Consider the following 24,477-nt stretch of genomic DNA (forward strand, 5'->3'; position numbering starts at 1 on the left):
AGGTGGATTGGCCATGATAAAATGCCCTTGGTGTCCAAAATTGCCCTTGTCCCCTTGACCTAGTGTTGGGTGGGGTTACTAGGTTATGGGGATAGGGTGTAGGTGTTGACCTTGAGTAAGGGTGCTCTTTCCCAGAGTCGGTGCAGACTTGATGGGCCGAATGGCCTCCTTCTGCACTGTAAATTCTATGATAATCTACGAAATTGAATATGAGAGTTAAGAAGAGCGAGGAGAGGACACGAAAAGTCGTTGGCGGATAGGATCAAGGAAAACCCTAAGGCTTTCTATAGGTATATCAAGAACAAAATAATGACTAGAGTAAGATTAGGGCCAATCAAGGATAGTAGTGGAAAGTTGTGTGTGGAATCAGAGGAGATAGGGGAAGCGTTAAATGGATATTTTTCGTCAGTGTTTACACTGGAGAAAGACAATGTTGTCGAGGAGAATACTCAGGTTGAGTTGACCAGGCTAGATGGAATTGGAGTTCAAAAGGAGGAGGTGTTAGCAATTTTGGAAAATGTCAAAATAGGGGCCAGATGGGATTTATCCTAGGATTCTCTGGGAAGCCAGGGAGGAGATTGCAGAGCCTTTGTCCTTGATCTTTATGTCGTCTTTGTCGACAGGAATAGTGCCGGAAGACTGGAGGATAGCAAATGTTCAAGAAGGGGAGTAGAGACAACCCTGGTAATTATAGACCTGTGAGCCTTACTTCGGTTGTGGGTAAAATGTTGGAAAAGGTTATAAGAGATAGGGTTTATAATCATCTTGAAAAGAACAAGTTGATTAGCGATACTCAACACGGTTTGGTGAAGGGTAGGTCATGCCTCACAAACCTTATTGAGTTTTTTGAGAAGGTGACCAAACAGGTGGATGAGGGTAAAGTGGTTGATGTGGTGTATATGGATTTCAGTAAGGCGTTTGATAAGGTTCCCCACGGTAGGCTATTGCAGAAAATAAGGAAGTATGGAATTGAAGGTGATTTAGCAGTTTGGATCAGTAATTGGCTAGCTGAAAGAAGACAGAGGGTGGTGGTTGATGGCAAATGTTCATCCTGGAGTTCAGTTACTAGTGGTGTACCGCAAGGATCTGTTTTGGGGCCACTGCTGTTTGTCATTTTTATAAATGACCTGGAAGAGGGTGTAGAAGGATGGGTTAGTAAATTTGCAGATGACACGAAGTTCGGTGGAGTTGTGGATAGTGCTGAAGGATGTTATAGGATACAGAGGGACATAGATAAGCTGCAGAGCTGGGCTGAGAGGTGGCAGATGGAGTTTAATGCGGAAAAGTGTGAGGTGGTTCACTTTGGAAGGAGTAACAGGAATGCAGAGTACTGGGCTAATGGCAAGATTCTTGGTAGTGTAGATGAACAGAGAGATCTCGGCATCCAGGTACATAAATCCCTGAAAGTTGCCACCCAGGTTAATAGGGCTGTTAAGAAGGCATATGGTGTGCTAGCCTTTATCAGCAGGGGGATTGAGTTTCGGAGCCAAAAGGTCATGCTGCAGCTGTATATAACTCTGGTGCGGCCGCACCTGGAGTACTGCGTGCAGTTCATTATAGGAAGAATGTGGAAGCTTTGGAAAAGGTTCAGAGGAGATTTACTAGGATGTTGCCTGGTATGGAGGCAAGGTCTTACGAGGAAAGGCTCAGGGACTTGAAGTTGTTTTCGTTAGAGAGGAGAAGGCTGAGAGGTGACTTAATAGAGACATATAAGATAGTCAGAGGGTTAGATAGGGTGGACAGTGAGAGTCTTTTTCCTCGGATGGTGATGACCAACACGAGGGGACATAGCTTTAAATTTAGGGGTGGTAGATATAGGACAGATGGCAGAGGCAGTTTCTTTACTCAGAGAGTATTAGGGGTGTGGAACGCCCTGCCTGCAACAGTAGTAGACTCGCCAAATTTAAGGGCATTTAAGTGGTCACTGGATAGACATATGGATGAAAATGGAATAGTGTAGGTCAGATAGGCTTCAGATGGTTTCACAGGTCGGCGCAACATCGAGGGCCGAAGGGCCCGTACTGCGCTGTAATGTTCTATGACAAAAAGTGAAATGTTTATAGTTCAGGAGAGGGGCCAAGGGGACCGGCTGAGGGAGCTGCCGTTCCGGCTAGTTGGGGTCAGTTTCAGGTACCTGGGAATACAAGTGGCGCGGGAATGGGGTCGACTACACGAACTGAACCTGTCCCGGCTGGTAGATCAAATGCGAGGGGAGTTCCGGAGGTGGGAGCCACTGTCGTTAGCTGGGAGAGTTCAGACAGTTAAAATGACGGTCCTCCCGAGGTTCTTATTCATGTTCCAGTGTCTCCCCATTTTCATAAGAACATAAGAACTAGGAGCAGGAGTAGGCCATCTGGCCCCTCGAGCCTGCTCCGCCATTCAATTAGATCATGGCTGATCTTTTGTGGACTCAGCTCCACTTTCCGGCCCGAACACCATAACCCTTAATCCCTTTATTCTTCAAAAAACTATCTATCTTTATCTTAAAAACATTTAATGAAGGAGCCTCAACTGCTTCACTGGGCAAGGAATTCCATAGATTCACAACCCTTTGGGTGAAGAAGTTCCTCCTAAACTCAGTCCTGAATCTACTTCCTCTTATTTTGAGGCTATGACCCCGAGTTCTGCTTTCACCCATCAGTGGAAACAACCTTCCCGCATCTATCCTATCTATTCCCTTCATAATTTTATATGTTTCTATAAGATCCTTCTAAATTCCAACGAGTACAGTCCCTGTCTACTCAACCTCTCCTCATAATCCCACCCCTTCAGCTCTGGGATTAACCTAGTGAATCTCCTCTGCACACCCTCCAGTGCCAGTATGTCCTTTCTCAAGTAAGGAGACCAAAACTGAACACAATACTCCAGGTGTGGCCTCACTAACATCTTATACAATTGCAACATAACCTCCCTAGTCTTAACAACCGTTTGGGTGAAGAAGTTCCTCCTACTTCATTCCACGTTCCTTTTTTAAGAGGCTAAGCAAGATCATTTTGGGCTTTGTATGGGCGGGGAAGTCCCCTCCAGTGAAGAGGGTGATGCTCGAGCGGGGGCACTGCCGAATTTCAACAACTACTATTGGGCGGCCAACATAGCCATGATAAGGAAGTGGGTGGTGGGGGGAGGATCGGCTTCGGAGTGGGTTGAGGCAGCCACATGTAGGGGCACCAGTCTGGGGGCATTGGTGACGGCGCCTCTGCCGTTCCCGCCGGCGCGCTTCTCCACCAGTCCTGTAGTGGTGGTGGCCCTCCGGATCTGGGGACAGTGGAGGAGGCACGTGGGAGCACCGGGAGCATCGGTCTGGTCCCCGATATGTGACAACCATTTGTTTGCCCCAGGGAGGTTGGATGGGGGGTATCGGTATGGCGGAGGGCGGGGATTGAGCAGATGGGAGATTTGTTTTTGGAAGGGAGCTTCCCTAGCTTGAGGGCACTGGAGGACAAGTTTGGGTTGACAAGGGGGAATGAATTCCGGTATATTCAGGTGCGGGACTTTTTGCGCAGGCAGGTGCCATCTTTTCCACTCTTGCCACTAAGGGGGATCCAAGATAGGGTAGTGTCTAGAGGATGGGTGGGGGAGGGAAGTGTCTCAGATATTTACAAGGAGCTCATGGGGGAGGAGGAGACGCAGACCGAGGAGCTGAGGCATAAATGGGAGGAGGAGTTGGGAGGGGAGATTGGGGAAGGCCTGTGGGCGGACGCGCTGAGCAGGGTTAATGGGACTGCAACATGTGGCCAGGCTCAGCCTAATTCAATTTAAAGTCGTCCACCGGGACCACATGACAGTGTCCCAGATGAGCAGATTCTTCGGTGTAGAGGACAGGTGTGTAAAGTGACTGAGAGGACCGGCAGACCATGTCCACATGTTTTGGGTGTGTCCAAAACTTAGGAGATACTGGTAGGAGTTCGAGGACATATGTCTAGAGTATTGAACATTAGGCTGGCAATGGGTCCGGAGGTGGCGGTTTTTGGGGTTTCAGAGACCCCGGACGTCCGGGGGGAGAAAGAGGCCGATGATTTGGCCTTTGCTTCCCTGGTATCCCGGAGACGGATACTTCTAGCTTGGAGGGAGTCAAAGCCCCAAAGTCGGAAGCCTGGCTGTCAGACATGGCGAGTTTCCTGGGCTTGGAGAAAATCAAGTTCACCTTGAGAGGGTCGTTGTTAGGGTTCGCCCGGAGGTGGCAACCATTCATTGAATTCTTCGCAGAGAATTAATCGTCAGCTGGGGGCGGGGGGGAGGGAGGGGTAATATAGGGGGTCAATTAGGCAGATCTGGGTGGGGTGGGCTACGGCAATTGCACTGTGTACTTTGTTTACTGTACAGTCCTTTTTTCTCGTTTGGTAATTCTACTGTTCACAATTCCAAAAAATACCTCATTAAAATTGTTTATTAAAAAAGAATATGGACATAGGGTATTTCAAAGCCATTTCAGGAATTCATATGTCTCATTATTTAAGGATGGATAACTAAAAATGATGGAATTTCCAAACTGCCTGTCTCCATATTTCATACTGGACAAAACGGGGAAGATCAAAACTCAAGGGACCTATCAGCTGCCCTTGTAACATGATTACCTCCCCCAGCCAAACTAGCTCAGAAATGTTAACCCAGTGGTCATGTGATTGAAGCTAGTTTCAGGGGCTGCACCCTTATAATCCCAGAAATCAGCAAAGCCTTCAGTTGTCAGCCAGTCTGAGAATCAGTCTCCGAAACTACCTGCAGGTTATCAAGCAACCAAATTGGTTGTCTCCGGGCTACCAGGGAAGCAAAGGCCAAAACGTCGGTCTCTTTCACCCCCCGGATGTCTGGGGTCTCTGAAACCTACCTGTTTTAGTTTCAGACTTTACCCGAGAACCAATGTCCTGGAGATTTGAGGAACCATTTGTTTTACAAGACCCTCACTTCAACTTTAAATTAGTGAATCCAGTCACAAAACCACAGACCTGCCTATGTGGGAGACCAAAAATTATATATCAGTGACTGAATTAATTGTAATCTAACCCAGCAAGTTGATAAAGTGGCTGTAAAGGGGCAGCACGGTAGCATGGTGGTTAGCATGAATGCTTCACAGCTCCAGGGTCCCAGGTTCGATTCCCGGCTGGGTCAATGTCTATGCGGAGTCTGCACGTCCTCCCCGTGTGTGCGTGGGTTTCCTCTGGGTGCTCCGGTTTCCTCCCACAGTCCAAAGATGTGCGGGTTAGGTGGATTGGCCATGCTAAATTGCCCGTAGTGACCTTAAAAGTAAGGTTAAAGGGGGGGGGGTTGTTGGGTTACGGGTATGGGGTGGATACGTGGGTTTGAGTAGAGTGATCATGGCTCGGCACAACACCGAGGGCCGAAGGGCCTGTTCTGTGCTGTACTGTTCTATGTTCTATGTTCTAAAGAAAAAATCGGTTACTTGGGTTTATAATTAGAAAATGAATTATAAGTGTAAAGAAATCATGCTTAGATCTTTCCAAGTACTCATTGTATTGTGGACCATCTGGAAAGATATAAAAGTCTGAGAAGGGTGACAGAGGCGATTCACCAGGATATTAACAGGGTGAGGGATTTCAGGTATAGTGAAAGATTTGAAAAGCTAGCAGTGTTTCCTTTGGAAAATGGAAGTTAAGAGGTGACCTAATGGAGGTTTTCAAGATACAGAGAGGTATTTTAACAGAGTAGATAGCAAAAACTTATTCTCTCTCGTAAATTCGACATTCCGAATTCTCCCTCAGTGTACCTGATCCGAATTCTCCCTGTGTACCCGAATAGGCACTTTTCACAGTAACTTCATTGCAGTGTTAATGTGAGCCTACTTGTGACAATAAAGATTATTATTATTAGACTAGCACATTCTCCATGTGTCTGCATGGGTTTCACCCCCACAACCCAAAGATGTGCAGGTTAGGTGGATTGGCCATGCTAAATTGCCCCTAATTGGAAGAAAAATGGTTGGGTACTCTAAATTTATAAAAAAAAACAAAAATTATTATTGGGCTAGTTCAACAGCGCATATTTAAAAAAATTCATTTGAGGGTTGTGTGCTTCGTTGGCTAGGCCAGAATTAATCGTCCATCTCTAAAACCGTGGGCAAAATATCAGGTTGGATATCTTTTCTTTTACCATTTTGCTGAAGTTGAAGATCTGTTCTTACCCATCTAGGAAGTTGATTCACCATCGAAAGGACACAGTTGCTCGAAAAAGCAATATTCTAAGCCAACAGAAAGAGATTCTAACACCTGAGAATCAACTGGAAACATCCGAGCAGCCAGACAGAATGAGCAAGGTTGCACTTGAGCCACCATCATACCTGTCCGATGCAGCCTCTCCAGATGGCAATGTTTACCAGGTACCACAGATGTAGAAAAACAGAGGAAGCAAACATTGATACTGATTTACTTTCTTCCGCTTCCTATTTGCTTTTGAGGTATTATGGATTTTGTTTGTATTGAAGGTTCACTTTGTTATGTAAAGGTCCATGATAACAAAAAGACAGTGATTTCATTACGAATTAAATGGGTATGCAGCAAAATGAGCATATGTTCAAATTTGCAATGGATCAGAAAAACAAACATGAACTCTTCCATCCACATGAAGATAATACACATGCATATGGGGAGGGACGCACATTTGTGCGGACTCCAGCTGAACCCTTGGAGAAAGTCCAAGTGGTACACGGAAAGTCTTAACCGCATTCCAAAGGATCCCATCAAAGCTCAACATTTCAGATGAACCATTTTGTAACTTGGCACAATACTGAAATATGCAAATCATTAGGTCATGGAATAGTTACAGCAATGAAGGCCATTTAGTTAATTTTGTACAGCTCTCAGCTAGGGTGAATCACCTAGTCGCATCTTGCCCTTGCATTTTCTTTTCGATAATTATACAATTCTTTAAAAGACTTGATTCCACCATATTCTCAGACAGCGCGTTCCAGATCCTAACCACTCGCTGTGTGAACCTGTCTCCCTCACATTCACAGACAGTACGTTCCAGATCCTAACCACTCGCTGTGTGAATCTGTCTCCCCCACTCTCGCAGACAGTACGTTCCAGATCCTAACCGCTCGCTGTGTGAATCTGTCTTCACCACATTCTCGGGCAGTACGTCCAGATCCTAACCACTCACTGTGTGAATCTGTCTTCACCACACTCACAGACAGTGCGTTCCAGATCCTAACCACTCGCTGTGTGAATCTGTCTCCACCACACTCTCGGGCTGTACATTCCAGATGGTAACTACCCGCTGTGTGAATCTGTCTCCTCCACACTCTCAGGCAGTACATTCCAGATCCTAACCACCCACTGTGTAAAATTCTTTCCTGCCTGTTCTTTGTGCTGTTTTTGACAATCGCTGTGTTCTCTGGTTCTCGATCCTTCCAGGCACAGTCTTTCTACACCAGTGTTCTTCAAACTTTTTTTCCGGGGACCCATTTTTACCAACCGGCCGACCTGCGCGACCCACGCCGGCCGACCTGCGCGACCCACGCCGGCCGACCTGCGCGACCCACCATTTTCTCTTACCTTGTTTGCTGCTGACAAAAATGGAGGAAATGGTTTTGGATCCCTTTGGCCTCGTACACGCTCCTCCAATGGAACCTATTGGATGAAGGTGAAGCCTTCAGGTGTCACAAAGTATGGAGTCTCCATCTGTCCAAAATTCTGAATTTTTTTCCTGTAAAATTTTATCAAATAGCCCCCCCCCCCCCGAACTTGTAAAAAAAATAAAATGAATAAAATAAATGAAAAAAAATTAAATGAATAAAATAAATGAATTAAAACCACCACAGAACTTGTAAAGCAAACAGTTGCAACCGTTTTTTTTTTTAAATGCCTGCGTGCCTGATTACGGGCATGCGCGCCGATCATCGTGCCTGATTACGGGCATGCGCGCCGATCATCGTGCCTGATTACGGGCATGCGCGCCGATCATCGTGCCTGATTACGGGCATGCGCGCCGATCATCGTGCCTGATTACGGGCATGTAATAAATGAAATAAATGAAAAAAAATTAAATGAATAAAATAAATGAATTAAAACCACCACAGAACTTGTAAAGCAAACAGTTGCAACCGTTTTTTTTTAAATGCTTGCGTGCCTGATTACGGGCATGCGCGCCGATCATCGTGCGCAATGCGGCCGAATTTTTGAAAACATGTTCGCAGAATGCGCATGCGCGGCGATCATCGTGCGGCGCAATGCGGCCGACTTTTTTTTTTAACATGTTTGCAGCCGGCGTTATGAAAAGCCGGCTGCTGCACAGGGATTTGTGTGATCGGGAGCGCCGCGGACAACGGCTCCGCGACCCTCCCGACACCCACCTGCAACCCACCCGCAGGTCACACCCCCACCTTTGAAGAACACTGTTCTACACTGTTCTCTCCACTCGTAATTTTGAATACTTTGGTCAAATCTTCTCCCAATCTTCTCTTCTCCAAGGACAGAATTCCTCTTTTTTAAATAAATTTAGAGTACCCAATTCATTTTTTTCCAGTTTAGGGGCAATTTAGTGTGGCCAATCCACCTACCCTGCACATCTTTGGGTTGTGAGGGCAAAAGCCATGCAAACATGGGGAGACTGCAAATTCCACACGGACAGTGACCCAGAGCCGGGATCGAACCTGGGACCTCGGTGAGTGAGGCCGCAGTGCTAACCCACTACGCCACCGTGCTGCCTCTAAGGACAGAAGTCCTACCGCCTTCAATCTATCCACATAACTGAAGTTCCTCATCCCTGGAATCATTCTCATGATCATTTTCTGCACTCTCTCTAATACTTCCCTTCCATCCTGAAGTGTAATGCCCGGAAATGGACACTACCTTTGTTCTTCCAGGACTGACCTTATTTCCCAAAAGGACATTATTTTTGAATTCTGACACTTGATCTACGTGACCCACCTTATTCGCAGAACCAGATTCATCAGTGCCTTCTTTCCTCATTAGGCAGAAGCATATTAATGTAGGAGCTTCTACTGAACATACTATAGACACTCGTGACCCTCTCTGTCCTTTTGCACTCTACTATCCCAGTTCATTTTATCTACATGAGAAAATGCTCCTTCAGCCTGGTGAAGCCTGGGAGATGTTAGCTCCAGACAGCAGTGGTACGGGGAGGGGTTGGGAGGATAACCTCTCCTAAATTTGCCAGCGTGTTTTTTAACTCATGGCCTCATCTCTATATCCTCAAATAGCCTCTTGCTCAAAACCAAAGGAAAATGTCAGCTGGGAAGCAGGCAGCAATGGAATATTGGGCAGCAGAAGGTCACAACTGGGGATAATGGAACAGCCCCAAAATTCACATAAGTTGCTGGGAGGGAATTTCAAAGGCTTCCAGGATGTGGAGGCCTAATCTTCCTGTTCTTCTGGCCCTGTTTCTTTGTACCGTAGGATGTTGACATGGTGAGATAGTTACAACAGTGTCGCCATGTAGGTCCCCAGTTAAAATAGCCATCTGTATAGAATGGACAGAATACAGTGCGCTTCCTGACTGCCCAGAGGAGCAGGTTGAAATCGGAACCTGCAGACGAGGGGAGGGATAGGTCCTGTGGCTGGTTTGAACTTATCACCAATTTTTGGAGGTGAGCAATCGCCCCAATAGTTAACATAACCAAGAAACATTCTCCCCGTGTCTGCGTGGGTCTCACTCCCACAACCCCAAAAGATGTGCAGAGTAGGTGAGTTGCCCATGCTAATTGACCCTTAATTGAAAAAAAATAATTGGGTACTTTAAATTTATAAAAATAAAGAAATAATACAACCAAGAATCTGCATCTTTAAGAGCAAATATGCCCATGGGTGTGTAGATGTGGATTAATTTTTAAGCGGTTATTTCTATTATGACAAAAAGGTTTTAACTCAGTCCTTCTGATTATGGATCTGAAAGGACTAACTCCTAAAATCTGGTGGGTTTGACACCTGTCTGTCGAGTTAACTAAAGTCAGTCAAATGACTATAACTAGCCTGGCACAATTAGTGAGAGAATATTGAATGATGACTGTGTAGCCAGCTCTAGGGAGTGCTGTGTGCGTAGTTGGCTGGGTGAGAACGAAAGTTGGGTTAGTGATGATGTTTGAGTTCATTAGCAGCAAAGATACTGTCTGTGCTCATGACTGGATAACAATCAGCTCGGCAGAACATTAAGACACACATCAGCAGTCAGAGCATTCAGAAGGAGAGAGCCCATTATCAACTGATCTGATCAATAAGAGTCTTAGTGATTTATTATGCTTATGTCATCTTCAGTCAGTTCATCAAAGAATCAGAGGAAGCCATCTACACATTCGCCAAGTGAATTATGGTGCCCACTTTATGTTGCAGGTTTCCACTCCACCTCGACGGTCTGCCCCCTTGCCACCTCCACCACCTGAGAAACTTTGGGACTTTTACTCCGGCTCCTCAAACATCCAAGGTAAAGCTTGAGCAGTCATTGACTACAAAAACCACATCACTGTGATGCTGAAGCCAAGACAGATAATGCAGGTCATACTAAGGAGGTCAGGTGTCAATTGTGGCGAGTAGAACAAAGTTAATATTCCAGGTTGATGAGTTATTGTCAGAACTGAGAAAGTTAGAGATGCAAGCTTTTTAAAGCAAGAGTAGTCAAAGGGTGAGCGGGAGGAATGCACTGCCTGGGAGGCTGGTAGAGACGGGTTGCCTCATATCCTTTAAAACAAAATACTTGGATGAGCACTTGGCACACCCTAACATTCCAGGCTATGGGCCAAGTGCTGGTAAATGGGATTAGGTGGGTAGGTCAGGTGTTTTTCATGTGTTGGTGCAGACTCGATGGGCCGAAGGACCTCTTCTGCACTGTGTGATTCTGAGGAGGAAGGAATGAAAGGGAAGGATAAGGTCATAGAACAGGGCATCACAAAGTGCTTCCAGTCAACTGTGTTTTCTTTTGAAGAGCAGTTACTATCATGAGGAAGCGACCAACGTGGGGCTTGAACCCACGACCCTGGGATTAAGAGTCCCATGCTCTACCGACTGAGCTAGCCGGGCTTGTATCATAATGTAGCAAAGGCAAGACATTGACAGAAGGGATGGTGGCGTAAAGCAGAAGAAAGTGATAATGGGACAAGTAAAGAAGCAGAAGATGGGTCCAGGGAAAAGTGTAATCATCACCAACAGTTGTGTAAAATAAGAACACAGACAAACCCATCTGCATACTCCCAATCACCTTCCTAACTTCCTCCACCCCCAAAGGCTCCTCAAACCTTTCCCCATCCTCCTCCTCCAACCTGGGATACTTCGATCCTGCAAAAACTCCTCCATGTCCGACTCATCCCCTGGCTTAGACAGGTCGGTATGACCCAAAATCCACCGGGTCCTTGTCCTTTTTCAATAGGAGTGAGATGGATGCCTGACTTATCACTGAGAGTGACCCCCCCCCCCCCCCCCCCCTCCCCGGCCCATCAAATCCTCAAATGCCTCCACCAATAACGGCATCACCCAAAGCTCTGGAATCGGGTCCTCTGAATATTTCCCATGCACCTCCAATATCTCATTCACCAGCTGCAGGTGCTCCTCCCTTGCTTCCCTATCCACCTGCACCTTGTAACAATCACTTCCCCCCTCATCACTGGCTTCAGAGCCTCCCATAGCACTGAGAGGGAGACCTTCCCATTCTTATTAACTTCTACGTACTCGGCCAACACCTTGGCCACCTTCACAGAAAAATCCAGACTCCAAACTCCACGCTGGCTGCTGGACCTGCCTCTTCTCGAGGACCACGTCAACCAACTGCGGAGCGTGGTGGAAGTCACAATTTTTGAATGCTCTGCATTCCTTGCCCCAGCAATAACTACCTCCCCATTATAAATGTTTTTAAACTACATTAGACCTTGTGCATGGGCGAAAAGAAGGAAAACACCCTACCCCTCAGGGGGCAAAAAAACACCATGGTTCTGTTTTCCCATCTCCTCCATAAAAGCTGCCAGTACTCTTTCTCTCCCTCTTTCCCCGACCCCACAATCCACTTTTGGATTCAAAACTGTGTTCTCGTTCCCCCCCCTTACCCAAGGATCAACTGATGCGTGTCCATGCCCGGAATAGCTGCCACCATCCTCTTCTTAAAATCCACATCATCCCAATTTGGGGCATAAATGCTCGCTGGAACAACAGATTTACCCTCCAACACCCTCTTCACTATAACTTACCACTCCCTTAGTCCGCTACCACCTTCTCCATCTGGAACAAATTCTCTTCTTTATCAACACTGCCACCCCCCTAGGCCCTGCTATCAAAGCTCGAGTGGAACACCTGACTTACCCAACCTTTACGGAGCCTTACCTGGTCCTTCAGTCACAAATGAGTCTCCTGCAACAGCACCACATCGTCTCTCAAACCCTTTTAAGTGCGCAAGAACTCTTGCCCGTTTTGCTGGGCCTCCCAACCCTCGGACATTCCATGTCACCAGCCGAATTGCGGGGGCTCTCACCCCGCCCGCCCTCTCCGGCTCTCAGCCATTACCCCTCTGGGGAATTCTCCCATTTCCCCCCCCCGCCCCCAAGTTCCATGTCCTAAAGCCCTGCCAAAATGGCACCTGGCCCCACCCATGGGATGGTCCAGTTCCTCACCTCCAGTTACCAGCAGCCAACCATTCTCCCCCCCCCCTCCCCTTCCCAGAAACCCCCCAACCACTTCCTCTCAAAACTTTCTCATACCCGACTATCTCTCTTGTCCACCCCCTCCACAATTCACACCTCCGAGGCACACCAAAACTGGTCCTGCGTGCCACAGCCTCTCCGTTCACCTCTCTCCCATTCACAAGTGAACTGCAGCTTGCTAGCAAGGCACTCCTCTACCAGAGTCCCCCCCCCCCCCCCACTTCCAACAAACAAGATCAAAACCTCTCTTTCCCCCCCACCACCACCCAAACCCCCTTGTTGCATCGTGATTGCCCACCAAAAGCCAACCCCCACCCTCTTTCACCCCCAACTACTACATATCTTAAAAGACCTGTAAGGACACCAAAATCAAAATACCCGCTGAACTGAAACCTACAATTTTACCATAACGTTTGTCCCGAAATCACCAACATAAACAAAGTCTTTCCTACCATGCTCAATCCAGCCCCAGTCCTTCTGCCTTCATAAACACCTCCGCCTCCTCCGTCGTATCGAAGAAATGATCCCTCGCATTGTGCGTAACTCTTATGTGCTTCGCCGGGTAGACCACTCCGAAGCACACTTCACTCTTGTACAGTCCTGCCTTTATGTTGTTAAAGGCCGCCCACCCCCGCCAAGTCCACCATGAGATCCTGATATATCCGATATATCTGAATCCCAGCTCCTTCCCACTTCACCTCACGTGTGTGCTTGGTCCACCTCAGCACCTTCTCCTTTGACAGAAACATCGGTTTTGAGTCATCGGTTAGCTGAGGTCTGTATAAAAGACAGAGAGACTGCGCACAAAGTAAGCAAGCACTTTCCAGGAGACTCATCCGGAGTGAGACTCGTACAGAGTGGAGAATTGAAATTTGGTAATTTGGTGCAGTGAGGTAATTCGGTGCAGAGTGTGAGGAGGTGCTCTTTAACCCTGGTAAGTGACTGGTAAGTAGTCTCTCTTTTTCTTTTCATTGTCTAATTTACTTATTTTTATTTTGAAATTGTAGTTGTTTAAGTTTACCAAGGGTTTAAGACATGGCAGGAGATCCCAGACCTGTGTCATGCTCCTCGTGTGCGATGTGGGAGCTCAGGGACACGTCCACTGTCCCTGGCTCCATCACGTGCAAGAAGTGTGTTCAGTTGCAGCTCTTGTTAGACCGCTTGACGGCTCTGGAGCTGCGGATGGACTCACTTTGGAGCATCCGCGATGCTGAGGAGGTCGTGGATAGCACGTTTAGCGAGTTGGTCACACCGCAGGTGAAGGTTACTGAGGGAGATAGAAAATGGGTGACCAAAAGAAAGAGCAAGAGTAGGAAGGCAGTGCAGGTGTCCCCTGCGGTCATCTCCCTGCAAAACAGATATACCGCTTTGGATACTGTTGAGGGAGATGGCTCACCAGGGGAAGGCAGCAGCAGCCAGGTTCATGGCACCGTGGCTGGCTCTGCTGCACAGCAGGGCAGGAAGAAAAATGGCAGGGCTATAGTGATAGGGGACTCGATCGTAAGGGGAATAGACAGGCGGTTCTGTGGACGCAATCGAGACTCCAGGATGGTATGTTGCCTCCCTGGTGCAAGGGTCAAGGATGTCTCGGAGCGGCTGCAGGACATTCTAGGGGGGGAGGGTGAACAGCCAGCTGTCGTGGTGCACATAGGCACCAACGATATAGGTAAAAAACGGGATGAGGTCCTACAAGCGGAATTCAGGGAGTTGGGAGTTAAACTAAAAAGTAGGACCTCAAAGGTAATAATCTCAGGATTGCTACCAGTGCCACGAGCTAGTCAGAGTAGGAATGTCAGGATAGATAGGATGAATGCGTGGCTCGAGAGATGGTGCAAGAGGGAGGGATTCAAATTCCTGGGGCATTGGGACCGGTTCTGGGGGAGGTGGGACCAGTCTGCACTTGGGCAGGACTGGAACCGATGTCCTAGGGGGGGTGTTTTCTAGAGCTGTTGGGGAGGGTTTAAACTAATGTGGCAGGGGGATGTGAACCAATGCTGGAAGTTGGAAGGTAGTAAAACAGGGACAGAAACAAAAGGAAGTAAGGGGAAAAGTGCAAGGCAGAGAAGACATAGTCAGAAATCCATAAGGGCGACAGTACAAGGTACAGTGACTGAGGGGAGCACAGTGAATAGGCCCAGTAATAACAAAAGGAATAAAACTGGAGATGTTAAGATTCAAAACAGAGGTAAAAAAACCAACATAAGTGTACTTTACCTGAATGCTCGTAGTATTCGGAATAAAGTAAATGAGTTGGTGGCACAAATCATCGTGAAGGACTATGATTTAGTGGCCATTACTGAAACATGGTTAAAGGATGGTCACGACTGGGAGTTAAATATCCGAGGGTATCAAACTATTCGGAAGGACAGAGTGGATGGTAGGGATGACATCGGTGCTATGGAGGATAAGGTTGAATCCATTTGGGTGGAAATCAGGAATAGTAAGGCGAAAAAGTCACTGATCGGAGTAGTCTATCGGCCACCAAATAGTAACGAGATGGTGGGGCAGGCAATAAACAAAGAAATAACTGATGCATGTAGAAATGGTACGGCAGTTATCATGGGGGATTTTAATCTACATGTCGATTGGTTTAACCAGGTCGGTCAAGGCAACCGTGAGGAGGAGTTTATAGAATGTATCCGCGATAGTTTCCTAGAACAGTATGTAATGGAACCTACGAGGGAACAAGCGGTCCTAGATCTTGTCCTGTGTAATGAGACAGGATTGATTCATGATCTCATAGTTAGGGATCCTCTCGGAAGGAGCGATCACAATATGGTGGAATTTAAAATACAGATGGAGGGTGAGAAAGTAAAATCAAATACTAGTGTTTTGTGTTTAAACAAAGGAGATTACAAGGGGATGAGAGAAGAACTAGCTAAGGTAGACTGGGAGCTAAGACTTTATGGTGGAACAGTTGAGGAACAGTGGAGAACCTTCCAAGCGATTTTTCACAGTGCTCAGCAAAGGTTTATACCAACAAAAAGGAAGGACGGAAGAAAGAGGGAAAATCGACCGTGGATATCTAAGGAAATAAGGGAGAGTATCAAATTGAAGGAAAACGCATATAAAGTGGCAAAGATTGCTGGGAGATTAGAGGACTGGGAAATCTTTAGGGGGCAACAGAAAGCTACTAAAAAAGCTATAAAGAAGAGTAAGATAGAGTATGAGAGTAAACTTGCTCAGAATATAAAAACAGACAGTAAAGTTTTTACAAATATATAAGACAAAAAAGAGTGGCTAAGGTAAATATTGGTCCTTTAGAGGATGAGAAGGGAGTTTTAATAATGGGAAATGAGGAAATGGCTGAGGAACTGAACAGGTTTTTGGGTCGGTCTTCACAGTGGAAGACACAAATAACATGCCAGTGACTGATAGAAATGAGGCTATGACAGGTGAGGACCTTGAGACGATTGTTATCACTAAGGAGGGAGTGATGGGCAAGCTAATGGGGCTAAAGGTAGACAAGTCTCCTGGCCCTGATGGAATGCATCCCAGAGTGCTAAAAGAGATGGCTAGGGAAATTGCAGATGCACTAGTGATAATTTACCGAAATTCACTAGACTCTGGGGTGGTCCCGGTGGATTGGAAATTAGCAAACGTGACGCCACTGTTTAAAAAAGGAGGTAGGCAGAAAGCAGGAAATTATAGGCCAGTGAGTTTAACTTCGGTAATAGGGAAGATGCTGGAATCTATCATCAAGGAAGAAATTGCGAGGCATCTGGATAGAAATTGTCCCATTGGGCAGACGCAGCATGGGTTCGTAAAAGGCAGGTCGTGCCTAACTAATTTAGTGGAATTTTTTGAGGACATTACCAGTGCAGTAGATAACGGGGAGCCGATGGATGTGGTATATCTGGATTTCCAGAAAGCCTTTGACAAGGTGCCACACAAAAGGTTGCTGCATAAGATAAAGATGCATGGCATTAAGGGTAAAGTAGTAGCATGGATAGAGGATTGGTTAATTAATAGAAAGCAACGAGTTGGGATAAATGGGTGTTTCTCTGGTTGGCAATCAGTAGCTAGTGGTGTCCCTCAGGGATCCGTGTTGGGCCCACAATTGTTCACAATTTACATTGATGATTTGGAGTTGGGGACCAAGGGCAATGTGTCCAAGTTTGCAGATGACACTAAGATGAGTGGTAAAGCGAAAAGTGCAGAGGATACTGGAAGTCTGCAGAGGGATTTGGATAGGTTAAGTGAATGGGCTCGGGTCTGGCAGATGGAATACCATGTTGACAAATGTGAGGTTATCCATTTTGGTAGGAATAACAGCAAACGGGATTATTATTTAAACGATAAAATATTAAAGCATGCCGCTGTTCAGAGAGACTTGGGTGTGCTAGTGCATGAGTCACAGAAGGTTGGTTTACAAGTGCAACAGGTGATTAAGAAGGCAAATGGAATTTTGTCCTTCATTGCTAGAGGGATGGAGTTTAAGACTAGGGAGGTTATGTTGCAATTGTATAAGGTGTTAGTGCGGCCACACCTGGAGTATTGTGTTCAGTTTTGGTCTCCTTACTTGAGAAAGGACGTACTGGCGCTGGAGGGTGTGCAGAGGAGATTCACTAGGTTAATCCCAGAGCTGAAGGGGTTGGATTATGAGGAGAGGTTGAGTAGACTGGGACTGTACTCGTTGGAATTTAGAAGGATGAGGGGGGATCTTATAGAAACATTTAAAATTATGAAGGGAATAGATAGGATAGATGCGGGCAGGTTGTTTCCACTGGCGGGTGACAGCAGAACTAGGGGGCATAGCCTCAAAATAAGGGGAAGTAGATTTAGAACTGAGTTTAGGAGGAACTTCTTCACCCAAAGGGTTGTGAATCTATGGAATTCCTTGCCCAGTGAAGCAGTTGAGGCTCCTTCATTACATGTTTTTAAGGTAAAGATAGATAGTTTTTTGAAGAATAAAGGGATTAAGGGTTATGGTGTTCGGGCCGGAAAGTGGAGCTGAGTCCACAAAAGATCAGCCATGATCTCATTGAATGGCGGAGCAGGCTCGAGGGGCCAGATGGCCTACTCCTGCTCCTAGTTCTTATGTTCTTATGTTCTTATACAATCACTGCCCTCGGTGATTCATTCGCCTGCGGTTTTGGCCAGAGCGACCGGTGGACCCTATCCAACAGCACCGGCAGAGTGAACACACACTGTTCTCCTCCCCCACGCCAACACAAATCTGTTGGCCGAGGGTCCTCCAAGCCCTTGGGCAGCCTCGCTATCTTCAAGTTTTGCCGCCGCGATCTGTTCTCCAGGTCCTCCATCTTGTCACTCAAGCCCCAATTTCTGTCCTCCACCATGGCCCCCTCCACCCCTTTCTGCGCCTCACCCTGGTCCCGCGCCACCTCCGCTGTTCTTCCAAGCATTTCCCTTATCAGGGCCAGCAGATCCTCCAGTGAATATTTGAGCAATTTCAACATAGAACATAGAACAGTACAGCACAGAACAGGCCCTTCGGCCCTCGATGTTGTGCCGAGCAATGATCACCCTACTCAAACCCACGTAACCTGTATACCCGTAACCCAACAATCCCCCCATTAACCTTACACTACGGACAATTTAGCATGGCCAATCCACCTAACCCGCACATCTTTGGACTGTGGGAGGAAACCGGAGCACCCGGAGGAAACCCACGCACACACAGGGAGGACGTGCAGACTCCACACAGACAGTGACCCAGCCGGGAATCGAACCTGGGACCCTGGAGCTGTGAAGCATTGATGCTAACCACCATGCTACCGTGAGGCCCCTAACATCTCCCTCCCTTTCCGCTCAAAGTGCTTATTAAATTGACGTTCAAATTCCACCTTTGTCAGTGTATCGATTGTGATAAAGGCGGCCCCACCCAGCGAGTTTGACTCCATCTTCCCTGCCAACACGCCTTTCCATTGTTTGACTCTGACAGCAGACTGGCACTCGAATCCTTCCTCCCAGAAGCTTTTTGTTGGCCCTGGACATACTTTACCAACAGTTTGTTCGCACTGGAACGACGGAGGTTGAGGGGCGACCGGATAGAAGTCTACTTAATTATGAGAGGCAGAGACAGAGTGGATAGTCAGAAGCTTTTTCCCAGGGTGGAGAGTCAATTACTAGGGAACATAGGTTTACGGTGTGAGGAGTAAAGTTTAGAGGAGATGTGCGAGGGAAGTTTTTTACACAGAGGGTAGTATGTGCCTGGAATCGCTGCCGGAGGAGGTGATGAAAGCAGGTGCAATAGTGATGTTTAAGGGGTGACTTGACAAATACATGAATAGGATGGGAATGGGGGGATACATATCCAGCCTTGGATGACTGTGTAGCGTTTGCACTTCCTCTCCATGTCTGCATGGGTTTCCTCCGGGTGCTCAGGTTTCCTTCCACAGTCCAAAGATGTGCAGGTTAGGTGGATTGGCCATGCTAAATTTCCCCTTTGTGTGCAAAAGTTAGGTGGGGTTACAGGGATCGGACGGGGAGTGGGCCTGGGTAGGGTGCTCTTTCAGAGGGTTGGTGCAGACTCGATGGGCCAAATGGCCTCCTCCTGCACTGTAGGGTTTCTATGATTCTATGAAGTACCAGTCTACCTAAGCCAGAAAAGGATTCAAACCCTTGTTGGTCTTATTCTGAAGCAAAGGCTAGCCATCAAGCCAACTGGCTCATTCCCGTTACACTTGGGGCTAATAACTTGAGCGAAACGGATTCTATTTGGGCTGGTGTTTATCGGGTATAACCCAGCCTGATTGTCAATTCCAACCACTTTGCTTTCTGATTTTCCCCCTCTAGCCCAGTGATTATTTTGTACCATTTCATACTCTGATCCTGTCTCAATGGCTTTTCCACCTCGCTATTTAGAATGTAAATGGAGTCACAGAAATGTATGAAAAGAGATTGACCTCGCTGTAAAACCGGGCAGAACAGAGTCAAAATTCACGTTACTTGAAAAATGTCTGACCCTAATTTGAATCAGAATATTTTTCACCACTGTGGGCAGCCACACAACACGGGTGTGTGAATACCTTGGAGATGTAACCTCCAGGTAACCATGTAGGTGGGAGAGGTTCACTCAGATTTTCCTGCAATGGGTTCAGTCCAGCAAGCAACTGCCACCAAAGAAGGTGGCTGATTTTGTAAGGCTAAAATGGGAGATGAGAGTTCCCGATCCAAATCCTCAGAGTGACAGAGGTTTACCCACAATCGGACGAGCTTACTCGGATGTGAAACTCAGTAAGTAGCAACTGTATGGAAGTAAGAATGAGATAAAACTGAATTGATTTAAAACAGAAACTTTTCCCTCCAGTCTCTGTGGACCCTTCTGCTCTCCACATCAGCTCTCTGTGGGTCAAACTCCAATTTCTCACCTCACCCGCCTCTCCATTATTTCTCTGCAAATCACACTCACCCCTCCTCTCCCCTCACCCCTCCTCTCCCCTCACCCCTCCTCTCCCCTCACCCCTCCTCTCCCTCACCCCTTGCCATTCTCCCTCAATGCAGGCGCATTCTCGCTCAGGCAGAAGAGCGACGTATGTTTTGAGGAGCATCTAAAAAGTGGAAGGAGGTGCAAAGAGCTTTTAAGCCTTGGCAGCTGCAGGCACAGCCACTAATAGAGACTAGAATTGGTAAAGCACTGAGGCCTCCAGAAGGGATGGGGTTGATTATTAGGATAAGAGGTGAGTTTGAAGGAGGTGTGGAGAGGCCTTTCCTGAAAGGCCTCTCGATAGTGCAGGTACCAATGGTGGAGTGAAGGAGACATTGCACAAAAAGCAGGATCAAGAGAAACACAATGTCCTCGAAGTATTGTCGCGCTGTAGGGATCTACAACACTCAGGATAATCAAGATGGTGAAGGCATTTGAATAGAGTAAAAATATTAATGTTCAAGTGATGATGGACCGGGAGACACAGCAAGGGGTGAACAGGACCTTGCACGAGTTAGGATCTGGCAGTAGAATTTTGGATGAGCTGAAGTTATGGTAGGTAGGTTTTCAGAAAGAGCATTGCAGTAGTTGAGGTTTAAGATGACATGAGCATGAATGATGGTTGTAGCAACAAATAGGGAGAGGCAGGGAGATGGGAGTAGGCAACCTTGGTGTTAAAGAGAGTCGAGCAGGACACCAAGGTTGTAAACCAAGTGGTTCACCTTTAGACGCTGACCAAGAAGGGAAATGGAGTCTGTGACTAAGAACAGAGTTTGTGACAGGACCAAAGGCAATGGTTTTAAGGTTCAAAGTGATTGAAAGAAGGAGGTGGTGATTCCTGGGTGTCATTGGTACACATATGGAACCTGACACTTTATCTCGCATGATGTCCGCAACGTAAATGTGGCCTGTATGGGAACTTTCCAGGTTACCGCACATACTGGAACGGACACTGATCATCAAGTCAGTTTATTTTAGCAAACCTCTCCTGACATCTTTAAAGTATTGTACAGCACAGGTACTTCCTGATGTGTTGGGTAAGCTGGGTCTATGTGGACTGCGTTTGGTGCAGTGTAGCGAGAGACAGACTTCCAACAATTGATATGCAACACGATTTTATTTAACATCTAACTATATTACATGCTGAACTGTGGGTTGACACTATGCTGACTTGACTGGAGACCTGATACTAGCCTGACCAGACTTACTAGCTACCACATGGTGATTGCATTGGCCAGCTCACGAGCTCTGATTGTCTCAGAGGCTGGATCCCGAGAGAGCGAGAAAACTGGTGCCCTCTGGCTTTATAGTGGTCGTGTCCTGTCTGGTGATTGGCTGCTGTGTTCCGTGTGCTCACTGGTCATCCTGTGTGTCAATCACTGCCTGTCTGCACTCCATCATATACATGGATGTATATTATGACATCTTCCCCCCCCCCCCCCCCCTGCTTTTTTTTTGTAAAGTTTGTGTTCAGGTAATAAATATTGAGGTGGGTGTGTGTGAAGATATGTATATGTACGTGACTATATACAGAATATGCTAACTTGTATACATAGGAAGGTGTCGCTAGTGCAGATATAGGGCAGATAAAGCAGTAAAAAAAAACAATATTTACAGATGTCAAAACGATGAGGTAACAAAGTTATGCAACATTCAGTCTATAAATTCAGTTTCTGTGGCGGGCGACGAATTCTGGTTGACCGCCTCAAGGGTGGATCAGGGGCCGCCTGCACCAGAATGGGTGGGACCGCCGCCAATGCGGTGGTCACAGAGGTCGGCAGGATTGCTGGTAGATCGGTGGCCTCGTGGCAGGTCGCGTTCGGAGGAAGCATTGTGTGAGGTGGGACGTCACGGTCGGGTGGCGGGCGTGGAAGACTGCGCAGTGCCCGCCTGTTGCGTCGTAGGAAAGAGCCATCAGCCATGCGGACGATCTCGGGGCCACTTCCTTGACCACCACAGCTGTGGCAGACCAGCCACCGCCAGGCAGCTGAACACAAACTCGATCAGCTGGGACCAGCTTGGGGAGATCTGTGGCATGAGCGCCGTTTGCTGATTTATGTTGGGCCCGAGACTGCTGCATCTTCTGTATGACCGGGAAGTTGTCAAGGTCTGGAATGTGGATGGCTGGAACCGTCGTTCGCAGTGTGCGGTTCATGAGAAGCTGCACTGGAGACAACCCAGTGGACAGAGGGGTCGCTCTGTATGCCAACAGCGTCAGGTTGAAATCGGAGCCTAAGTCTGCAGCCTTACATAATCTTTTGACGATGTGGACCCCTTTTTTGACCTTCCCATTTGACTGGGCGTAGTGGGGGCTGGATGTGACATGCCGAAAGTTGTATAGCCGGGCAAAATCAGACCACTCCTGGCTGATAAAACAGGGGCCGTTGTCATTCATCACCGTGAGTGGTATCCCTTTTCTGGCAAAAGTTTCCTTGCATGCCTTGATCACCATCGCCGACGTGGGTAATTGGAAAAGTAGTCGACCAGGAGGACATAGTCACGCCCCTTGGCATGAAACAGGTCAACACCAACTTTGGACCATGGGGACCATCTCATGTTGCTGTAGAGTTTCTTTAGGCTGAGCCGGCTGAAATGTTTGGCACGTAGGGCAAATTGACCGTGTTGGCAACGTCCTGGCCGATGTCCGGCCAATAGACTGCCTCCCGAGCTCTGCGTCGACATTTCTCGACCCCCAGGTGACCTTCGTGGAGTTGGCCGAGCACCATAGCTCGCATGCTCTGCGGGATCGCGATTCTGTCAAGCTTCATGAGGATGCTGTCCACCACCGTCAGGTCGTCTTTGACGTTGTAAAACTGGGGACACTGTCCCTTCTGTCAGCCATTTGTGAGGTGCTACATCACCCGCTGGAGCAGAGGATCCCTGGCCGTATCCTCATGAATTTGAATGACCCTCTCATCAGAGGCCAGAAAGTTGGAGGCACAGAATTCCACCTGCTCATCTATTTGACATACGATGTCAATCTGCTCACATGGTGTGGTGATGGACCTGGAAAGTGTATCTGCAACAATGAGCTCTTTGTAAACCAGGTCAAAATTGTAGCGGCGTAGCTTGAGAAGGATGCGTTGTAACCGTGGCGTCAGGTCATTGAGGTCTTTTTGGATGATGTGAACCAATGGCCTGTGGTCCATCTCAACCGTGAATTTAGGGAGGCCATACACATAATCATGGAACTTGTCGATTCCTGTTAGGAGGCCCAGACATTCCTTCTCAATCTGAGCGCTGAGCGTACCGTTGCTCAGTGGGCGTCATGGCTCGAGAGGCGTATGCAACTGGGGCCCAGGAGGAGGAGTCATCCGGTTGGAGGAGCACCGCCCCAATACCAATTGGGGCAGCAGGGTAGCATGGTGGTTAGCATAAATGCTTCACAGCTCCAGGGTCCCAGGTTCGATTCCCGGCTGGGTCACTGTCTGTGTGGAGTCTGCACGTCCTCCCCCTGTGTGCGTGGGTTTCCTCCGGGTGCTCCGGTTTCCTCCCACAGTCCAAAGATGTGCGGGTTAGGTGGATTGGCCATGCTAAATTGTCCGTAGTGTCCTAAAAAAGTAAGGTTAATGGGGGGGTTGTTGGGTTACGGGTATAGGGTGGATACGTGGGTTTGAGTAGGGTGATCATGGCTTGGCACAACATTGAGGGCCGAAGGGCCTGTTCTGTGCTGTACTGTTCTATGTTCTATGTTCTAATACCATCCTGGCTTGCGTCAGTGGATATTTTTGTCTCCTTGGCAGGCTCGAAAAACGCCAGCACCGGGGCTTTGGTGAGTTTTGCCCTCAGCTCACGCTCATTCTTTCTCATGAGCGGGTAGCCACTGGAAATCCATTGACTTTCTGACGAGATGGCGGAGGGCTGTGGTGTGAGACGCCATGTTGGGAATGAACTTCCCAAGGAAGTTGACCATCCCTAGAAAGCGGAGGATCGCCTTCTTGTCCTCATGGTGTTGATCGCCGAAACCTTGTCTGCATCTGGCTGCATGCAGTGCTGTGAAATGTGGTCGCCAAGGAATTTGATTTCTGATTGACCGAATGAGCATTTGGCTCTGTTGAGTCGGAGGCCACGCTCGTAGATCCTGTGGAATACCCGCTTGAGGCGATCGATGTGTTCTTGAGGTTTTGTGGACCAAATTATGACTTCGTCGACATACACTCGCACCCCCTCGATACCCTCCATCATCTGTTCCATGCTGCAGTGAAATACCTCTGAGGCAGAGATGATGCCAAAGGGCATTCAGTTGTAGCAGTAGCGACCGAGCGGGGTATTGAATGTGCACAGCTTGAGACTGGACTCGTTCAGCTGTATTTGCCAGAACCCCTTGGAGGCGTCCAGCTTCGTACAGAATTTGGCATGAGCCATCTCGCTGGTTAACTCTTCCCGTTTTGGTATCGGGTAATGTTCCCTCTTAATGTTGCGGTTTAGATCCTTGGGGTCGATGCAGATTCGAAGCTCCCCTGACGGCTTCTTGACACAAACCATGGAGCTGACC

The 24,477-nt window shown here is 47.6% G+C and overlaps 1 protein-coding gene and 1 non-coding gene across 2 annotated transcripts in view; one reads left to right on the plus strand and one right to left on the minus strand.

Annotated features, from left to right (window-relative positions):
- The window catches only part of LOC119973775 (NCK-interacting protein with SH3 domain-like), a 226,907-nt gene that overhangs the window by 86,059 nt on the left and 116,371 nt on the right, over positions 1-24,477 (plus strand). Inside the window, exons 7-8 of the mRNA XM_038812198.1 lie at positions 6,145-6,331; positions 10,302-10,392. Of these exons, the coding sequence (XP_038668126.1) occupies positions 6,145-6,331; positions 10,302-10,392 (278 nt within the window). The remainder of the gene's footprint in view (positions 1-6,144; positions 6,332-10,301; positions 10,393-24,477) is intronic.
- trnak-cuu lies at positions 10,911-10,985 on the minus strand. Its single transcript has one exon. It is a non-coding gene; the product is annotated as a tRNA-Lys (tRNA).

Source organism: Scyliorhinus canicula, chromosome 11 (genome assembly GCF_902713615.1).
Source record: "Scyliorhinus canicula chromosome 11, sScyCan1.1, whole genome shotgun sequence".
NCBI lineage: Eukaryota > Metazoa > Chordata > Chondrichthyes > Carcharhiniformes > Scyliorhinidae > Scyliorhinus > Scyliorhinus canicula.